This window comes from Hyperolius riggenbachi, chromosome 4 (genome assembly GCF_040937935.1).
Source record: "Hyperolius riggenbachi isolate aHypRig1 chromosome 4, aHypRig1.pri, whole genome shotgun sequence".
Lineage (NCBI taxonomy): Eukaryota > Metazoa > Chordata > Amphibia > Anura > Hyperoliidae > Hyperolius > Hyperolius riggenbachi.
The window spans coordinates 398213304-398233643 of NC_090649.1; the positions used below are offsets into that span (position 1 = coordinate 398213304).

Here is a 20340-nt window from a genome sequence, read left to right on the forward strand (position 1 = left end):
CTCTCCTCCCAGCAGGGGAGATGACACGTAGCTTGCTGCCACAAGCTTCAAAAGAAACGTCACCTAGGAATGACCTGCTATAAATCCCAGAGGTATCTCATATTCCATAAACTGCTATATGTGTCATATTTTCTGTGTTGCCAGGCTGGCAGATTCTCCAAACTAACAGAGCATGCTTGGCCCTATCTGGCACTGGTTCTGTAGAAGTTTCAGAACATTCTGAGGTAAAGACTGCCAGTTAGGCAGTTCGAATGTGCCCTGATGATACCACAGGGGTCCCACCCCTCATGTTTGGTATCAGGCTGCTGGGTAAATCAAGACAGACCTGAAAATGTTAGTAAATCTGCCCTGACCTGTACGGTTCTGTGAGATAGAGCCCATATATGGTTAGATATGATTTCTGGTCCCCAGGACAAGGGGAGGACTCATCTCATATTCTAAGGGGGTGTGTGGCTCCCGCCCTCACTCCCTCCTACTGGATCAGGGGCATAAGAATGGCAGAGGAGACAAACTCAGTGTCCTCCACCCTGAAACATTATCCTGATTTCATCTGTGCCAGCTTGAGGATATGCTGGCATCCACCTGGTCTGAACTCTGAACTTTGATTGAAACCAAGAACTTTACAAGTTTTCCCACAATAGGACATCTTTCCACAAATCCTAAGTATTTTCTCCCTTTTATCTCATACTGGCTATTAATGTTTCAATAATTGTTGATTTTAATAATTTTCTGTATATATTAATTATTTATATTGCTTTCAATAAACCGACGCTATCATCAGTTGTTGTTCCAGCTACCCTATCATTCAGCATACACAGGAACTGAACTCAGATCTCTGAAGAGACGCTACTATTGTTGATATCTAGACAGAATAGAGTGCGTTTAACCATTTTTATTTGCAGGTCGAGAAATAACCAGTGAGTGAGTCCCTCTGTCTCAGAAAACAGAGGTGGTGGCAGTTATACCCTGAACTAGTGTGTAAAGTTGTAATTACCGTAGCTCACAGGCTCCCTTCTGGTTTGTCTGCGGCCAATTCCCAACGGTTCCTACGCATTGACTGCGACCAGAGTTCGCACGATCTGTGCGCTGGCACCGTTTGGAAGGCATTACGCGGTCTGACCACTAGGGCTCCTGTGACAGACACTTGCCTACAGGCGCCAGATGATGAAAAGGCGAAAAGGCGGCTCACTCTCCTTCCCAAGTGCCTCCCTCCTGCTTTACCTATGCAGAGTCCTGAGCATCATGTAAATGAGAGGTTACTCACCTGGCTCTCTGCGTTCCATTGACCAGATCTCCCTTCAGTCAGGGGCACCTCTAGCTTCCTAATCCTTGGGGGCACCTCTACATACTTAATACTGAGGATAGCTCTGGCTACCTAATACTAAGGGGCATCTGTAGCTACTAGATAGGCAAGGGAAGTAAGGGAGAAGTGACAACTGGGACAGCCAGTACACTTGCGGTGCGGTTCGGCGGGTGTTTGTAGGTTCATGGAGGGTGAAATCAATGGTGCCAGGACATATGTGCCTATAGGCTCCTGTGACATAAATCCAGGCCTGTGAATAGGCTTTATTGCAACCATGACAACGGTACCCTGATGAATGGCACAATGAAGATTCACATTACACAGTCTAGCAGTTAACGGACAACTGAAGTGAGAAGGATATGGAGGCTGCCATATTTATTTCTGTTTAACCAAATACCAGTTGCCTGGCTATCCTACTGATCTTTTGCCTCTAATACTTTTAGCCATAGACCCTGAACAAGCATGCAGCAGATCAGGTGTTTCTGACACTATTGTCAGCCCTGACCAGATTAGCTGCATGCTTGTTCCTGGTGTTATTCAGACACTACAGCAGCCAAATAAATCAGCAGCACTGCCAGGTAAATAGTATTGCTTAACCACCTTAGCGGTAATGACGAGCTCAGCTCGTCCATTACCGCCGCAGTGGATATCTTCGGCCCCTGTGGGCCGATTTTGATAATTTTTTTTTCATACACGCAGCTAGCACTTTACTAGCTGCGTGTGGGGTACGATCGCCGCCGCTCCGCGGTGATTCGCCGCTAGCGGCGGCATAAGGGAGCCTCCCCCCGCCCAGACCCCTTGCACAGCCTGGCCAATCATTGCCAGGCTGCGCTATGGGGCTGGATCGGACACCCCCCGACACCATGGCGACGAGGGAAGCCAAGCAGAAAATCCCATTTACAACGGGATTTCTGCTTGCTGTAAAAGCCGGCGGCGATCAGACTAGATGGGCAGATGCGCCCTCTAGTGGTGAATCATGTAGCTAACTGAAAGTTAGCTACAATGATTCAGAAGAAAAAAAATTTAAAAAAAAACTGTCCGCACGCCACCCTGCCAATTTTAGAATAACGCCAGGGTGGTTAACAGGAAATAAATATGGCAGCCTCCAAATACTTCTCACTTCAGTTGTCCTTTATTCCACCTCCAGTTACCACTCATTCAGGTGTTTAATTAATTAAGCTAACCCACACAGTCCTTGGCAGGTATGTCTGTGTCCACAGCAGATCATGAAAAGTCTTGAACACGTTACATGGTTCTCTGCTTAGAATCTAGAGTGTGTATGGTAGCCCCGATGCATGCGTGAGAGATCTGGCCTAATCGGGATCATGTTGTCCAAACACAGACTGACACTATTGTTCCTATCGTCCCTTCTTACCCGGCCTGCTCTGTCATGCAGTGCACGTCGTCCCTCCATTCCCCTGCAAAGTGTCAGAATGCACCACAAGCCTGCAGGCTAGCGGCGCATCTGTACACAACTCGGCCCCAAACTGTCACCGGAAGTATCAAGCCCCAATCCTTGTGGGTGATTGGAACTGTGCATGTGTACCCACCTTAAAGGATACCAGAGATGAAAGGCTCTGGTAAAAACTGAAGCTATACTGGGTAGGGGGCAATAATCAAATACTCACCACGCCTTCCGTTCCCCTCTGTCCCCCGTCGCTCTTCTCTGGTCAGTCCCGTTCTCCTGTGTGACTTCAGCGACACCAAACTCGGACATACTGCGGCGCGTAGGCTCGGACTGAGCCGGCAGGAGCTCGGGATTTTACCTTGTAGGCCCCCTACTTACAGGGCCCTGGGGGCCCCAATCACTGTAGAAGGGGTGAGTGGACACAGCGCAGGAAGGAGAAGCAGCGGGAAGGGGGGGGGGCAGTCTCCTCAGACCTCAGATTGCAGCGGAAGCAAAGTGACAAGCCGCGCAGCTATCCGCACTGAACATATTCCAAATGCGGAAGTGACGTCTTTCACCTCTGACGTCGCTTCTGCATTTGGATTACATTGAGCGCGCATAGCGTGTGCGGCCTGCTGTGCCTCTGCTGTCGCCACGATCTGAGGTCTGTCACTATGAGAAGAGGATCGTGGACAGGCTGCCGGGACCAGTTGCCGCGAGATCTGAGGTCTGTCCTGCACCCTGCCCCAGCACAGCACCTCTGCCCCAGCACCAGTGGCGTAGCTAAGGAGTTATGGGCCCCGGTGCAAGGTTTACATTGGGCCCCCCAAACGCTCTACACATAACAATTGGTACGGCGCACCAAAACCTGCCAAGGACAACCGCAGAGTCAGCGGTGCAAGGAGGGGATGCGGAACAGTTTGTTAATGATTACTACTTATAAAAGCACCTGTAGAAGTGATTATTACCAGCATAGGACCAATAGAGAGCTAATACTGGGGTTGAGGGTGGGCCCCACGGGGCCCCTCTAGCCCAAGGGCCCCGATGCGGTCGCTACCTCTGCACCCCCTATTGCTACGCCACTGCCCAGCACAGCACTTCTGCCCCAGCACCCTGCCCCAGCACAGCACCCCTCCCCCAGCACAGCACCCCTCCCCCAGCACAGCACCCCACCCCCAGAACCCTGCCCCAGCACAGCACCCTGCCCAAGCACAGAACCTTGCCCCAGCACAGCACCCTGCCCCAGCAAAGCACCCTGCCCCAGCACAGCACCCTACCCCAACACAGCACCTTGCCCCAGCACAGCACCCTGCCCCAGCACAGCACCCTGCCCCAGCACTGCACCCTGCCCCAGCACTGCACCCTGCCCCAGCACTGCACCCTGCCCCAGCACAGCACCCCTGCCCCATCACTGCACCCTGCCCCATCACTGCACCCTGCCCCAGCACAGCACCCTGCCCCAGCACAGCACCCCTGCCCCAGCACAGCACCCCTGCCCCAGCACCCCTGCCCCATCACTGCACCCTGCCCCAGCACAGCACCCTGCCCCAGCACAGCACCCTGCCACAGCACCCTGCCCCAGCACAGCACCCCTGCCCCAGCACAGCACCCTGCCCCAACACAGCACCCTGCCCCAGCACAGCACCCTGCCCCAGCACAGCACCCTGTCCCGGCACAGCACCCCTGCCCCAGCACAGCACCCCTGCCCCAGCACAGCACCCTGCCCCAACACAGCACCCTGCCCCAGCACTGCACCCTGCCCCAGCACTGCACCCTGCCCCAGCACTGCACCCTGCCCCAGCACTGCACCCTTGCCCCAGCACCCCTGCCCCAGCACAGCACCCTGCCCCAGCACAGCACCCCTGCCCCAGCACCCCTGCCCCATCACTGCACCCTGCCCCAGCACAGCACTCTGCCCCAGCACAGCACCCCTGCCCCAGCACCCCTGCCCCATCACTGCACCCTGCCCCAGCACAGCACCCTGCCCCAGCACAGCACACTGCCCCAGCACAGCACCCCTGCCCCAGCACAGCACCCTGCCCCCAGCACAGCACCCTGCCTCGGCACAGCACCCCTGCCCCAGCACAGCACCCCTGCCCCAGCACTGCACCATGGCCCTGCACCCTGACCCTGCTTCTGCACCCTGCCCCAGCACCCTGACCCTGCTGCTGCACCCTGACCCAGCACCCTGACCCTGCTGCTGCACCCTGCCCCAGCACCCTGACCCTGCTGCTGCACCCTGCCCCAGCACCCTGACCCTGCTGCTGCACCCTGCCCCAGCACCCTGTCCCTGCACCCTGTCACAGCTCCCTGCCCTAGCACCCTGTCCCTGCACCCTGCCCTAGCACCCTGTCCCTGCACCCTGTCCCAGCACCCTTTCCCTGCCCCAGCACCCTGCCCCAGCCTGCACACTGCCCTAAACAGCACCCTGTCCCTGCACCCAGCCACCAGCCTGCACACTGCCCTAACCAGCACCCTGTCCCTGCACCCATCCTGCACACTGCCCTAACCAGCCTAATACTGATATCTATAGGCACATAGCTATCTAATTCTTTTATTTGGTGAACATGGCTGTTTAATTTATGTATCCAAGGTGGACTTGGCTACTAAATTGTTTTATCCTGAGGCATCTGTCTATGTAATTTGTTTATTGTGAGGCACCTGGCTACTTAATTATTTGATCTGGTTGACTGTTACAACTTTATTTTTATTGGGCAGCATGTGACTACTTGATTAATTATCTGATGGCATGCGATGACTTGATTAATTATCTGATGGCATGAGACTGCTTGATGAATTATCTGATGGCATGTGATTACTTGATGAATTATATGATGGCATGCTACTTAATGTATGTATACAGGGCCCATTTGGCTACTGAATTATTATTTTTTTTGACGCACCTGGCAGGGCGGGTAACAAGCTGAAACTTTCCTGGTGGGCCCTTAGTGTCCTGTCCGACCCTGGCGGCGCGCATCCTCAGTATGTCTGTTCTGCTCCCCTTTGGCCACGTAATGATGTCTCAGGACAGGAGCGCGCTCACTGACCGCTGATTGGACATGTCATATCACTCGGCAAGGCCACAGGGTAGCAGAATGGACATACTCTGCATGCGCAGTGCATTATGTCCGGGTTTGAAGTCGCCGAAGTCGCCCAGGAGAATGGGTCTGACCGGAGAAGAGCAGCGGAAGACGGAGGGGAGCAGGAGGCACGGTATTTGATTATGCCCCCCTACCCAGTACAGCTTCAGTTTTTTTTTGTCCTTTAAGACTATTACTTAGACCTAAGTCTTCTAAAATGTGATCATGTAATGTGAAATGTGTCTCCTTTCACTGCTGTTTACCCTGTGTTTTTGTTTTTTTTCTTTAGGATGTTATCTACAATGGGCTTAGTGCAATATTTTACTTGAGTGCTGCTGTGCTGCAAGCTTTTGCTACAATTTTTTGTGATTCACTCATATTCACACCGTATCTAGGAATAATTTGCACACCTGTATACTACCACTTGAATGCTGCTGCCACAGTAAGTCATATTTGTGCATTTATATTTTAATTTAATTGATTAATTTGTACACATTATATGATGCCTTGAAATGTGTGCATAGATTTGGTGCCGATATGTCTTTTAGCTGAGCAGAAGATAGAAGGTTAACAGATTTCCCTCCTGGGCCCAAGAGCTGGCTGCTGACCCTCCCGCAATCACCTCCCAACTTAACAGACTCTGCAGAATCCCTGGGGAGCAACAGTTAAGATGAGGAAGGGACATCTTGGGGGCCCCCACAGGCTCTGGGGCCCTGGGGCAATTGCCCATTTTTTCCTATGGTAGCTCCGGCCCTGCTTAGGGTTAGGCACCACCAGGGGGGTCTTAGAGTTAGGCACCACCAGGGAGGTCTTAGGGTTAGGCACCACCAGGGAGATCTTAGGGTTAGGCACCACTAGGGAGGTCTTAGGGTTAGGCACCACCAGGGGGGTCTTAGGGTTAGGCACCACCAGGGGCGGTCTTAGGGTTAGGCACCACCAGGGGTGTCTTAGGGTTAGGCACCACCAGGGAGGTCTTAGGGTTAGGCACCACCAGGGAGGTCTTAGGGTTAGGCACCACCAGGGAGGTCTTAAGGTTAGGCACCACCAGGGAGGTCTTAAGGTTAGGCACCACTAGGGAAGTGGTTAGGGTTAGGCACCACCAGGGGGGTGGTTACGGTTAGGCACCACCAGGTGGGTCTTAGGGTTAGGCACCACCAGGGAAGTGGTTAGGGTTAGGCACCACTAGGCGGGGTCTTAGAGTTAGGCACCACCAGGGAGGTCTTAGGGTTAGGCACCCCCAGGGAGGTCTTAGGGTTAGGCACCACTAGGGAGGTCTTAGGGTTAGGCACCACCAGGGGGGTCTTAGGGTTAGGCACCACCAGGGAGGTCTTAGGGTAAGGCACCACCAGGGGGGTCTTAGGGTTAGGCACCACCAGGGAGGTCTTAGGGTTAGGCACCACCAGGGAGGTATTAAGGTTAGGCACCACCAGGGAGGTCTTAAGGTTAGGCACCACCAGGGAAGTGGTTAGGGTTAGGCACCACCAGGGGGGTGGTTATGGTTAGGCACCACCAGGGGGGTCTTAGGGTTAGGCACCACCAGGGAAGTGGTTAGGGTTAGGCACCACTAGGCAGGGGGGTGGGGTCTAGGGGTTAGGGATAGATACAGAGAGGGTTCTGTGTGTTAACGCTAAATAATGATAAGGCTTTAATGTTAAATAGCGATAAGCGACAAATGGATTAGCAGCAACACCGTGCGCCATTATTTGCAGGCGCCATTTTCAGATGGATTCGAATAAACAAATGCAATCAGACCAAGGACAAGGTCCTCCAGCACCCAATGCTGAGACAGCAGAGTGCGCCCCTCCATCCCTCCACAATGCCACACAATGATTGCTATATCCCAGGGCCCCCAACTCCCCCCAGCACCTTAATCTCTAGTTATCTGGTTTGCAGTCACTGCCATCTATACCCATTTTGTTCTCTCTGTTTCAAACACAATAGGGGAATAATAGCTAAGTGAGTTGTGCACCCCCTCCTACACTGCGCCCTGAGGCTGGAGCCTCTCTCGCCTCTGCCTCGGCTTGGCCCTGAATGCAATTGTTAATGTCAGATCTACATTATTCCATGAACTAATCTTGTTTTTGTTTTCCTCCTAGGTCTTTGCTTTCTTGACAACGCTAATGTATACATTGCACAGCTTCCAGTCTTACGTCCACTAGAGTCCTCTGAGAAATGATGCAGACCTGTCTGTGAATATATCAATCAGATGAGAAGAGAAAAACTTCTGCCAGTAAAAAAAACTGTCAAACTTAAAACATCAACCATCAGCCTTAAATGAAAATGAAAAATCCCTTTAAGCTCTGGTCAATGTAAATGTTTTTATTTTATTTTTTGTATATATCAGATATGTTAAAATCACAAGGGTTAAGAGCATCTTCTTTATTATTACCGGAGGAAATGAAAGCTGTATCCTATGTGAGACAAGCCAGCCCAAACAGTAGATGCCTCCGATTTTGTAAGCCTGAGGCCGGCTTCACACTGCATATTGGCGGTACGTTGCGGCAGCCGAGCCGCCAGTAATAGGCCTTCAGGGAATACCGCATTACTAAGCGGTATTCCCTGTGTGGCATCCGGCCAAGCAGAAGGTGACTCATTTCCTGCCAGCCAAGCGATCACGTGAGCGAATGTGTTTTGCAAAAAATACGCTTCCGGTCCGCAAGTACGCGCGGTAATGTAGATTTGGAAACTCGTCAGATTGAAGACTTCTGCTGCACCGCGACACAGGTAATGTGATTTTCCCCCATAGGTTTACATTGGAGTGCGGTAGCAGTGTGTCAATTTGACGCACTGCCCCAGTGTGAAATGGCCCTGACTCTTCCATGTCTCTAGCCAGGCAATGACAGATCTATTACAATGCAACAACATTGTGTAATAATAGTAAGGGTACGCAAATAGTATTATTAGAAACCATGAGTTTATTTACTTTAAACAATTTTCACTGTATTATGCTTTGTATGAAATAATTATATTTATTTTTACATTCTCAATGTAAAAGCTTACTTTTACTAACTATGTCTTCTCAAGCTTATGGAATAAAAATTTGCTCAGGGCTTGCAGATTCTTATTACAATTATGAGACTGTAATCATGCAGCTGCTAATTCACTCATTTCCAGCAGCCCTTGTATATGTATTTCTCCTAATAGTGTTGGTGTTTGAAACCGGATTTCCTCAATCGGAAACCCATGATTGTGCCGTACACTGCAGTTCAGCCCCAAAGGTACTGTAAAAGGTCATGGGATTGTGGTCCACGTCGTGCTTCATGTGACATCGAAGTCACATGACGTGCGATGTGGACCGCAACCCCGTGACCCTCTCCAAAACTTTTGGTGCTGAAGTGTGGTGTATGGCATAATCTGGGTTTCCGAATGAAGAAACCCAAATTTGAACACAACTCCTTATAGCGGGCAAGTTTTAGTACACCCAGTCTAGGTTTTTTGGGATCACTTACAGTATATTGTCCGCTGGCCTACAGTGAAATCTTTATCAGGAAAATCTGGCCATACATAAGACAAACAACAGTTATATAAATCTTCCCTTAGTTTTCATTTTCTTCTTGTTAACTCCTCTGGTTGAGTTTCACAACAGCCTTTCAGTCCCCCAATGTTCATACACACGGCTCATAATGTGCAATAAGTTTACAAGTAAAGTATATTCTGAAAACACTGAATTGTGAAGGATCACAGCTGGAATCCTAATAAACCACTAAGAGACTGTCATATAAGGACCCTACAGATAATTTAAAGGCATCAGTGGACCTACCTGTTCTTTTAAGGCAGAGCTGTATACCGTCAGATCCATGAGACTCCTCCTCCGTCATATGAGGCTCCTCCATAATAAAATTAATAAGACTCCTCCTCCTTCCTGCTGGATGTCAATACTGCCAGACTGAGATATGCACCAGTGCTATACTAAGATGCCACAAATGAACAAAAAATGAAGCCATCAATTGCTGCACTGTTTATCAACTTTATTTCCCACCCGGAGAGGAAGATCATCAAATGAAAATTAAACTATGCCGATTTTCTCCTGAGTGGTACGGTTTTCTGACAGTGGTGAACTGAACCTGTGACGATGCCTTTTTAAACTACAAAACATTATTTATGTAAATAAAACATTCCGAAAACTTTACCTGTACACTGTGAGCAAAGTTTTTTTTTTGTTACAATATAGATGTTTTGTTTTGATTGGCTGTTTATATTAAAATAAACCTTAAAACTTACATAAAGTTGTGTTTTGAGGGCAATGTGTTTCTATGAGGCTAGGCTGAAATTTAATGGTGTGTTTTTTTTTTTACCTATTGTTTAATAATATCATGTTATCCCAGAGTCTTGCCTATGTTCCTTTAGAAAAGGTCAGGACAGAGCAATGCCATGCTACCATCAGCTCTGTGTGTTATCTCTTGTCTAAGCAACAATCTTTATATTACCTCATAACTTCCACAAGGAAACAATTACTAAAAATAAGGCTAAAAAAGTAATATTAGACTTCAGTGCCATAAACGTTACTCCTCTTTGCCCGTTTCTCTTTGTGTTTTACATGCATATAAAAAGTAAGCGTAAATAAAGTTTGCCATCAAAGCTTACAATACGTTAGGCTGAACTGAAAGCACACCATTTATCTCAAAGAGAAATTTTTCTTTAATTCCGCTATTACACGGCATGTTTGCAAAGCGGTGTGGTGTGTGCACTGCATCACATCACAGAAATTAGGCTTCATATGACCCTGCACCACGTTGCAATGCCGGTGACAGGGTTGTATGCATAGGCCTGCTCCCTGGTTAGTGACATACTCCTAACTGGGCAGGAAGTACTTCACAGTGATTCCCGTCGGTCCGTGCATGCGCGCTGTGTCACACCGTGCTCCTGTTATGCAAACTGGCTGCGTTGCCCATTCATTTGCATTACTAAAAGTTAATCGGCAACGCAGCCAGTCGGGATTGCGTCAGTTTTGAAATTTCCAGCACATCGCATTGGGTGACCTGTGCAAGTCTACATAGACTAGCATGGCCCTTGTGGCAGGGAAGTGGTGCGACGCAGTGTGCCAGTATGCAAGGGGCCTAAAGAAAGAATAGAGAAAAAATAAAAGATACTCATTCCACCCCTGCTCACCGGGACCCTCTTGAATGAAGAAACAGCCATGCGCAAGCCACTGTGTGCTACTGCGCAGGCGCTGAGATGGCTAGTTAAGGCACAATGTGGTTACGAGAGCAAATCTAAAAAGCTCACGTCAGATTTGCATAGAGGGTCCCAGCGCTGGATCCATGGGGGAAGGACTGTCCAGAGGCTTCCCTCTTCTAAGCTAATAAACTTTTACTCAGGGGCGTTTTTAGGCATAGGCATTTCAGGCCAATGCCTAGAGTGCCAGTGCATGCCACAAACTAGGCCATGTCTCTTGAATTAAGCCACACCCCATGGGTGTTTGTGCCTCCTTCAGTCCCCAGTGCCACCTCTGCCCCCTGTGTGTCCCTCTGTTCCCCTGTACCTCCTTCTGTCCCTCTGTGACTCTTTCTGTCTCCCTTTCTGCCACCTTCTGTCTCTTTGTGCCACCTTCAGTGCATCCAGAGATGAATTAAGGTGAAATGGCGCCCTAGGCAAGCAACGATTTTGGGTCCACCTTAATGGCCAACTAGCTTTTTTGGCAAGATTTTTGGGGTCTAGCATGAACTGATCCAGCTCGGTGTGTGTCCCTCCGTGCCTCCCTCTGTCCCACTGTGCCTCCTTTTGTCCCCTTTTGTGCCTCCCTCTGTCCCTCTATCTATTCAGTTCCCCTCTTGCTCTCCCCCAGCCCAGTGTGTAAAGGCAAAGTATAGTGCAGCAGAAGCTGTGCTCTAACCTCCCCTCTGGACTTCAGTGCTGTGTCTGTGCGACCATCCTGTCTGTTTTCTGCACACTCTAGTGCTGGCATCTCACTCTTCTCATGCGGCGTGTATACACTCTACATGCTGCAGTAGATGCTGGGCACTAGGACAAGTGGTAAGCGGAAAGGCGGAAGCACAGCACTGGACTCCAGTGAAGAGGTGAGAGCACAACTTCTGCTGCACTATACTCGGGATTTACACACAAAGCTGGGGTAGTGCAGGAAGGGGGTGCACAACGAAATGCGACAGGATCAGTGAGTTGTTTGCATCTCCCAATATTATGCATCCACCCTATACGGCATATGGTTTAACCTCCTTGCCATTCCAATTGTGTCGGCAAGGGGGTGGCGCAGCACTTTTTAAAATATTTTTTTTTTTTAATTCATGTAGCTAGCCCAGGGCATGATAGCCGCTGACAAGTAACATCCCCCTACCTAAGCCGATCGCCGCCGGCGCTCTCTGAAAGCAGGAAATCCCGTTCAGAACGGGATTTCCTGCTGGGCTTGCGGGGCGGGATGACGTCACTGACGTCGTTGACATCGGGACGTCACAGGGAATCCCGATCCACCCCTCAGCGCTGCCTGGCACTGATTGGCCAGGCTGCGCAAGGGGTCTGGAGGGGGTGGGGGGGCAGCGCGGCGGGTAGCGGCGGCACCGAGCGTCGGCGATCGAAATATGCAAGCAGCTAGCAAAGTGCTAGCTGCGTGCAATAAAAAAAAATTATGCAAATCGGCCCAGCGGGGCCTGAGAAATCCTCCTGCGCAGGTTACCCCAAGCTGAGCTCGGGATAACCGGCAAGGAGGTTACGTTCTCTAGTGTGCGATGTGGATGTTTTTTGTGTGTGTGTTTTTTGACGGGGGGAGGGGGGGTGGAATGTGGACACAGGATTTCAGTGAAAAAAAGTCTAGAAGCGCCCCTGCTTTTATACAAATTTTCACTTTCAGGTTCACATTAAAAAAGTGTGAGTTCAGAATACGCCATGGCAATGTATATAGAATATCTAGAACCAGAAAGACCTATTGGATCTTAGTCCTGTTATTCTCCATGATGTCAATGTTCCTGTACAGAATACCAGCTACTTGACTGTGCTATTCAGTGTATCTTATTTCTTTCTGCATATTCTGCCACTATGTGTTGAGCTGCCTCTGAGGCATCTCTGCACAGTCTGCAACTTGGGGCCTGCCTAATGGACTAGATCCCTGCTCTCAGAGCTGGATTTACCATAAGGCATTGTAGGCATGTGCCTACAGGCACCTGATGATGGAAAGAAGGATCACTCCCTTCCCTGAGCGCCTCCTTCTCTATGCAGAGTCCTGATGAGAGTGTAAATGTGAGATTACACACCCAGAACTAGGCATTCCAACGACGAGACCTCCCTTCAGTCAGGGGCACCTGTAGTTAATTAACACTTGTGGGCACCTCTAGCTACTTGATATTGAGTGTATTTCTTGCTACCTAATGCTAAGGGACACCTGTAGCTACCTTTGCTGGGCAAGGGAAGTAAGGAAGAAGTGACAGCTGGGCCAGCCAGCATACTTGCGGTGAGGTTCGGTGTGGGTTTGTACGTTCATGGAGGGCAAAGTCTAAGGTGCCAGGACATCTGTGCCTCCTGTGAGGAAAATCCGGGCCTGCCTGCTCCTATGAAACTGGTGCTTAGCCTGTTCTAGCTAAAACCTACTTCTAAGGTCCTTACCATAAGGACAAAATACTAATCTTTCTGTATCTAATCCTCTAACAGTAAAGTAAACCCTTTCTTATATTGGCACCTAACCCTATCTGCTAAACCTTAGTCCCTAACCCTAATCATTACTACCATTCTGTCTCAAATCTGGGCGCACGTCAGTGGCAGAAGATTGGGCTCCCCATAGGTGCCCTTAGAAATATCGTCAGTAAATGTGAAATTTGTGTGCCCAATATTTTTCATTTTTTGCGAGTCAGAATAGCGGCACTGGGGGGGGGGGGGATTTTATGGTTAGGTATGGGGGAGTCGGTTAAGGTTAGGCATGGGGGGGGGGGGGATTTAGGGTTAGGCATTGTCAGGGAGGAGGTTAAGGTTAGGCATAGGTGGAGGGAGGGTTCTGTGTGAAAATAGGGTTACATTTAGTTGTAGTAAAATATCGGTGTAATTTACCAATGTTTTAGTTGTAGTAAAATATTGGTGTAGTTTACCAATATTTTACTATCATAATTGCCAATCTACTTGCTGAAATTGGGCACCCACATTTCCCGGCACCTCTTTTTAATGCACGTTATTTTGTCATCTTCGCGTCAGGTGTCTATATCCAAAATTTTAATGCCAAATGAACTTTCTAGCACGGATACCCTGGTGTGGCATTTTAGTTGTTCCACAGCCATAATACCAAACCCAAATGAATCTCCTACCACCAATAACCTGGTAAGGTGTTTCTACCATACACTAGGCACAAAATCTGTATTAAGTATAATGAATAATGTGAGTTTTCTGGCTATAGAATCGCCATAAGCTTGTGCCAATTGGCATCACGTAAAACAAAATTCTGATCTCATTGACAAATCACTAACTACAGCTGGCTTAGAAAAGGACTACGACCATTATCGTCAACCAAAGAGGAAAAATGATCCTGCATCCCTGGAAACTGCAGTAGATTCATACGAAGGCAAATAAAAAAAACCTTACACAGAAAAAAATATACACAAAAGCAAAGGTAGCTCATTCTGCTGGAACTTGACTTTAATGCAGGTGCTGAGGGGAGTAGACAGTTCACATACAGAATAGGGAAAATTTCTACGGAAAGAACTTCAATGCTGGTGAAACGGTCTAATATAGAAAGTTGCATACAATCCATTTTGGAAGATAAGAACCTCCATTTCATAGACGAGGAACATGTTTACTTCTCACATGAATATCCATCAGCCCCATGGCCCCCTCCTCTCTGGCTGGGACCCCTCTTCTCCTTCAACACCATTGACACCCTTGGATGGATGGCAGATAGTTGTTAAGGCTGTCCATCCTGTTAGTTCTGGACCCCACACTGATAATTGTGCTGCCGCCTTGTCAATCAAGGAAGCTCTCAGTACCATCTGTCCTATGGCCCAGGTGCCTGGGGAGGTACAGGATGTGATGGCCATCTTGGATTTGGCAGTCTGAAGACCTACAGCAGGAGTACAGAGGCTCTGAGTAGAAGAGTGTTCCTGTACAGTAAAGAGAGGAAACAAAGACCAGAGACACAATCATTGTAGAAGTGTATCCTGGTTTTGGTTCAATATGACTTAAAGATTAAGTTACAATAAAACTAAAAAAAAAAAAAAATTGGATTGCCACAGACCAGTGGGAATGCTCCCTCAAACCAGGGAGAATTCACATTGGTTTTCTTGACATCCAATGGTAGCCTGATGCTTGTGATGGGGCCTGGACCTGTGTACCCGTGCTTCTGCCGTGCAGTGGACTGAGTGGCGGTGTCAACGGCGAAACAGGTAAGTAGAAAAAAAAAAATGGCAAAACTTATGTTGTGGCCAGCCTGGTGAGAATGGACACTGTCCATTCTCATAGGCTTTCATTTATTTCACCAACAAACACTTCATCCGGCCGTTCTGGAAAAGTCATGCAGAACCCATTCTTGCGTCCGCTCATTGAAACAGATAGCATTAAACCGTTACAAACTGAGTAATGTGAAAAGATCCTATAGCTTTGCATAGGATCCATCCGCATTCGTGCCATTCTGTTACCCTTAGTTCCGCTGAACTCAGCCTAACTCTAAATATATTTCATTGTGAGAGCTACCTTGCATGTCTGTGCCAGCTGGTTACTCACAGCTACATGTACAGAGACAGCATTTCTGTCAGTGTGTAGACTCCCTCCTCAATTACGGGATTGCAATAATCCCAGAAAAGCAGTCGGGTGCAAGGAGATGCTATCTTTTTCCTGTTTCGTGCAAACCTACAAACCAATGAAGGCCACATTCTACAGTATGTTTATTTATTTATATATATTTTCATAGAGGTCTTCAAGGTTCCTTTTGTCTACAACTTAAAATCCCCAAATGTTATTATTTTATAAATATTAATAAGGCAATAATGCTCATCGGCAGGAGTAACAGATGTTGCAAATTTTAGATCATGAACATTGTCAATAAGGACTGGAAAAAAATAGAACCAAAGGCAATGTTAGAGTTCTGGAGGTTTAAAGTGGACCTGAACTTCTTGCACGGGACTCAAGGAAAACACAGATTAATCCACCCTATTTGTGTTTAGAGTGAAGAGCCTGTCTAATTCTACCTCAGCTGCAAGTAATCACATTGTAATTTTATTGTCAGCACAGAAATCTCGGCAAGCCTCGGCAGCCTCAACTAATTTGTAGACACAGGATGTTAACCCTTTGTCTACTTCCTGCTTTCATGGAAACAGACACACTGAAGATTTATTGCAGGAGTTCAGTGGGCTGTAACAAATCATTTTTTTCTTTAAAGGTTACTATTGTCACAAAATGCATCTGCTGGCGAATTTCCTGAACTATTGATGAACTTCCTCCATTTCGCCAGCAGATGTCATCTGTGTCCTCAGAGTTTGAAACTGCTGGAAGTATCCTCTGCCACCAGCAGAGGTCTCACTCACAAGAACTGTTATTGCAGATTTAATGAGGGCAGCTCTGTGATCACCTGGACTCTGTCATCTGACTTATTTGGACACTATTTAAGCTGCCTTTACAGACCACTCTGTGCTAGCTCATCAAAGTCAGTTCCTGATCCTGAGTCCTAGCCTTCCTGTCTTGCTCAGCTTTGTATCTGTAATTATCGTGTTTGACCTGTTTTCTGTATTTGACTAACCCTTTGCCTAGCGATTGTATCTTGTTTGTATCTCTGGTTTGACCCTGCATGTATGACGTTCCGTTGCCTGCCGATTATAATTCTGATGCTCTGCCTTTGTATATAATGTATATGATTCTCATGTGTATATAGTAGTCAGGTCTGGGGTTCAGTGTGCACACTATTGTTATGCTTGGATACCTTTGCATATTATCCTATATGCAGGGGGTCCATAGCATCTGCAATACCTGATAGATTCTGCTTATGTGTTAGATTCCAGTTGCACCATTGCTTATATTACTGGCCTGACGTCTGCATGATTCTCTGCATAAACTGAATACTAATTGTTTATGCATCCTGATAGAGTAATTCTCTGCATAAACTTAATGCTAATTGTGCACGCATTCTGATGGTCAGATTCTCTGCATAAACTTATCTTGTTTATGCGTCCTGTTTGTTTGATTCTCTGCATGATCTTAATGCTGATTGTTTGTTTGTAAGCTGTGTAACTGTTTTGTTGCATAACTCTGTGCATGAACTTAATGTGCAACATTTATGCTGATTACAATAAATCTTTATGTTTATTCCTTTAATTCCAGTCTTAGTGTTTCTTGCATACTGACAGAGCAATCTTCCTTGCGATTCCCTTGCATTGCACACCAATGCAACAGAATCATGACAACTATGCTGTTGGTTATCTTTTTGAGTAAAGAGGAAGTTCTGAGTTCAGGCCCACTTTAAATACTTATTTGCTTCGATAGACGGGGGGGGGGGGGGGGGGGGTGTCACAAAAAACACCAAAATGGAGGGCATTACATGATAATAGGAAGTTCAACCATAGAAAAAGGGATCATTATTCATAAAGGGTAATGTGACTTAGGCCTTTATTTTCTTGCATATTCTAACCAAGGGCACCAGGTGTATCCGAATCGATTCCTTCTATTGGTGCCAATGGCAATGAATGGCAATGAATTTATGTACCTTATTAATCACTGCCTCTATAGATAGGTGCTCATCTGTCCAGTTCACTGCTGGATGGGATTTAGCTAACCTGCAAATAAATTGTGATAATCTATGTTCTTGGTATTTGACCTTATCATCCTTGTTGCCTTTCTCATCATGCTTACCAGTCCCGTTTGGTATGACAAGATGACTTTTGATATCAACAAACAATTGATAATATCTCCTACTAAGGTGGTACGAGGACAAATCGTATGAATGCAAATTGTCCTTTGTGTATGCAGTACATACAGTGGGTTGCAAAAGTATTCGGCCCCCTTGAAGTTTTCCACATTTTGTCACATTACTGCCACAAACATGCATCAATTTTATTGGAATTCCACGTGAAAGACCAATACAAAGTGGTGTACACGTGAGAAGTGGATCGAAAATCATACATGATTCCAAACATTTTTTACAAATAAATAACTGCAAAGTGGGGTGTGTGTAATTATTCGGCCCCCTGAGTCAATACTTTGTAGAACCACCTTTTGCTGCAATTACAGCTGCCAGTCTTTTAGGGTATGTCTCTACCAGCTTTGCATATCTAGAGACTGAAATCCTTGCCCATTCTTCTTTGCAAAACAGCTCCAGCTCAGTCAGATTAGATGGACAGCTTTTGTGAACAGCAGTTTTCAGATCTTGCCACAGATTCTCGATTGGATTTAGATCTAGACTTTGACTGGGCCATTCTAACACATGGATATGTTTTGTTTTAAACCATTCCATTGTTGCCCTGGCTTTATGTTTAGGGTCATTGTCCTGCTGGAAGGTGAACCTCCGCCCCAGTCTCAAGTCTTTTGCAGTCTCCAAGAGGTTTTCTTCCAAGATTGCCCTGTATTTGGCTCCATCCATCTTCCCATCAACTCTGACCACCTCCCGAGCATGTTGCTGCCACCACCATATTTGACAGTGGGGATGGTGTGTTCAGAGTGATGTGCAGTGTTAGTTTTCCGCCACACATAGCGTTTTGCATTTTGGCCAAAAAGTTCCATTTTGGTCTCATCTGACCAGAGCACCTTCTTCCACATGGTTGCTGTGTCCCCCACATGGCTTGTGGCAAACTGCAAACGGGACTTCTTATGCTTTCTGTTAACAATGCCTTTCTTTTTGCCACTCTTCCATAAAGGCCAACTTTGTACAGTGCATGACTAATAGTTGTCCTTTGGACAGAGTCTCCCACCTGAGCTGTAGATCTCTGCAGCTCGTCCAGAGTCACCATGGGCTTCTTGACAGCTTTTCTGATCAGCACTCTCCTTGTTCGGCCTGTGAGTTTAGGGGATGGCCTTGTCTTGGTAGGTTTACAGTTGTGCCATACTCCTTCCATTTCTGAATGATCACTTGAACAGTGCTCCTTGGGATGTTCAAGGCTTTGGAAATCTTTTTGTAGCCTAAGCCTGCTTTAAATTTCTCAATAACTTGATCCCTGAACTGTCTTGGACCTGTCTTGTGTGTTCTTTGGACTTCATGGTGTTGTTGCTCCCAATATTATTCCAATATTCTCTTAGACAACCTCTGAGGCCCTCACAGAGCAGCTGTATTTATACTGACATTAGATTACACACAGGTGCACTCTATTTAGTCATTAGCACTCATCAGGCAATGTCTATAGGCCAGTGTTTCTCAACTTTTTTAAACCAAGTATTGCTTCTCCATCTCGGCAATGTACCCCCCGCAAATGTGTGCGCAAGCGCACATGCTTGGGTGAATGAGGGTGCTGGCTGAGGGTGCTGGATGTGGAGAGGTAGATGTGGGTGCTAGGTGGGGAGAACCTGGTGAGGGTGCTGGCTGAGGGTGATGTGTGGTGAGAGACAGGTGAGGGTGCTGTCTGAGGGTGGCAGAGGGTGATAGGTGGTGAGGGACAGGTGAGAGTGCTGTCTGAGGGTGGCAGAGGGTGATAGGTGGTGAGAGACAGGTGAGGGGGCTAGCTGCGGCTGCCAGAGGGCGAAGGGTGGGAGAGACAGGTGAGGATGCTGGCAGAGGGTGATGGGCAGGTGAGGGTGTTGGCTGGGTTTGAAGGGTGGGTAGCAGAGGACAGGTGAGGGTGCTGGCAGAGTGTGGTGGGTAGTGTTGGGCGAACACCTGGATGTTCGGGTTCAGGCCGAACAGGCCGAACATGGGCCAGATGTTCGGCATGTTCGGCCCGAACCCCGAACTCAATGGAAGTCAATGGGACCCCCGAACATGCCCATTTTGGGGGCCCTATGGGGTCGCAGGCATAAGGGGGGAGCATGCCCCGATCGCGGGGGGGGGGGGCGGAAATTCCCCCCACCCCCTCCGCTAGCGCTCCCCCCTCTGCCCGCTTCCCCATAAAAAAAGTTTTATGCAAGTTAAATAGTACCGGTGGCTGGCAGTGGAGTGAGGAGGAGGAGTCTGAGTAGGAGAGTGACGCGTTAAGGCCGGGCAGCGGGCGGTTCAGCGGTAGTACCCTTGTGGTACTTCCGCCCTTTCTCTGACCTCACGTCCTCTGCATACGAGGGTACGCATCACGCGTACCCTCGTATGCGTCATCACGTAGAGGACGTGAGGTCAGAGAAAGGGCGGAAGTACCACAAGGGTACTACCGCTGAACCGCCCGCTGCCCGGCCTCAACGCGTTACTCTCCTACTCGGACTCCTCCTCCTCACTCCACTGCCAGCCACCGGTACTATTTAACTTGCATTAAACTTTTTTTATGGGGAAGCGGGCAGAGGGGGGAGCGCTAGCGGAGGGGGTGGGGGGAATTTCCGACCCCCCCCCCCCCGCGATCGGGGCATGCTCCCCCCTTATGCCTGCGACCCCATAGGGGGGCCGTATTCGGCCGAACAGGGGCCGTATTCGGCCGAACAGGGGCCCTGTTCGGCCTGCCATTGAGCAGTTCGGGTGAACCCGAACAGTTTGGCCGAACACCATTAGGTGTTCGGCCGAAATCGAACATCACCCGAACAGGGTG

General features: G+C 48.3%; 1 protein-coding gene across 1 annotated transcript in view; it reads left to right on the top strand.

The window, feature by feature from the left end:
• LOC137570879 (MAL-like protein) overlaps positions 1–9905 on the top strand; it is a 55496-nt gene extending 45591 nt beyond the window's left edge. The window contains exons 3-4 of the mRNA XM_068279588.1: positions 6060–6212; positions 7867–9905. Of these exons, the coding sequence (XP_068135689.1) occupies positions 6060–6212; positions 7867–7929 (216 nt within the window). The 3' untranslated portion in view covers positions 7930–9905. The remainder of the gene's footprint in view (positions 1–6059; positions 6213–7866) is intronic.
• Positions 9906–20340: the final 10435 nt, after the last annotated feature.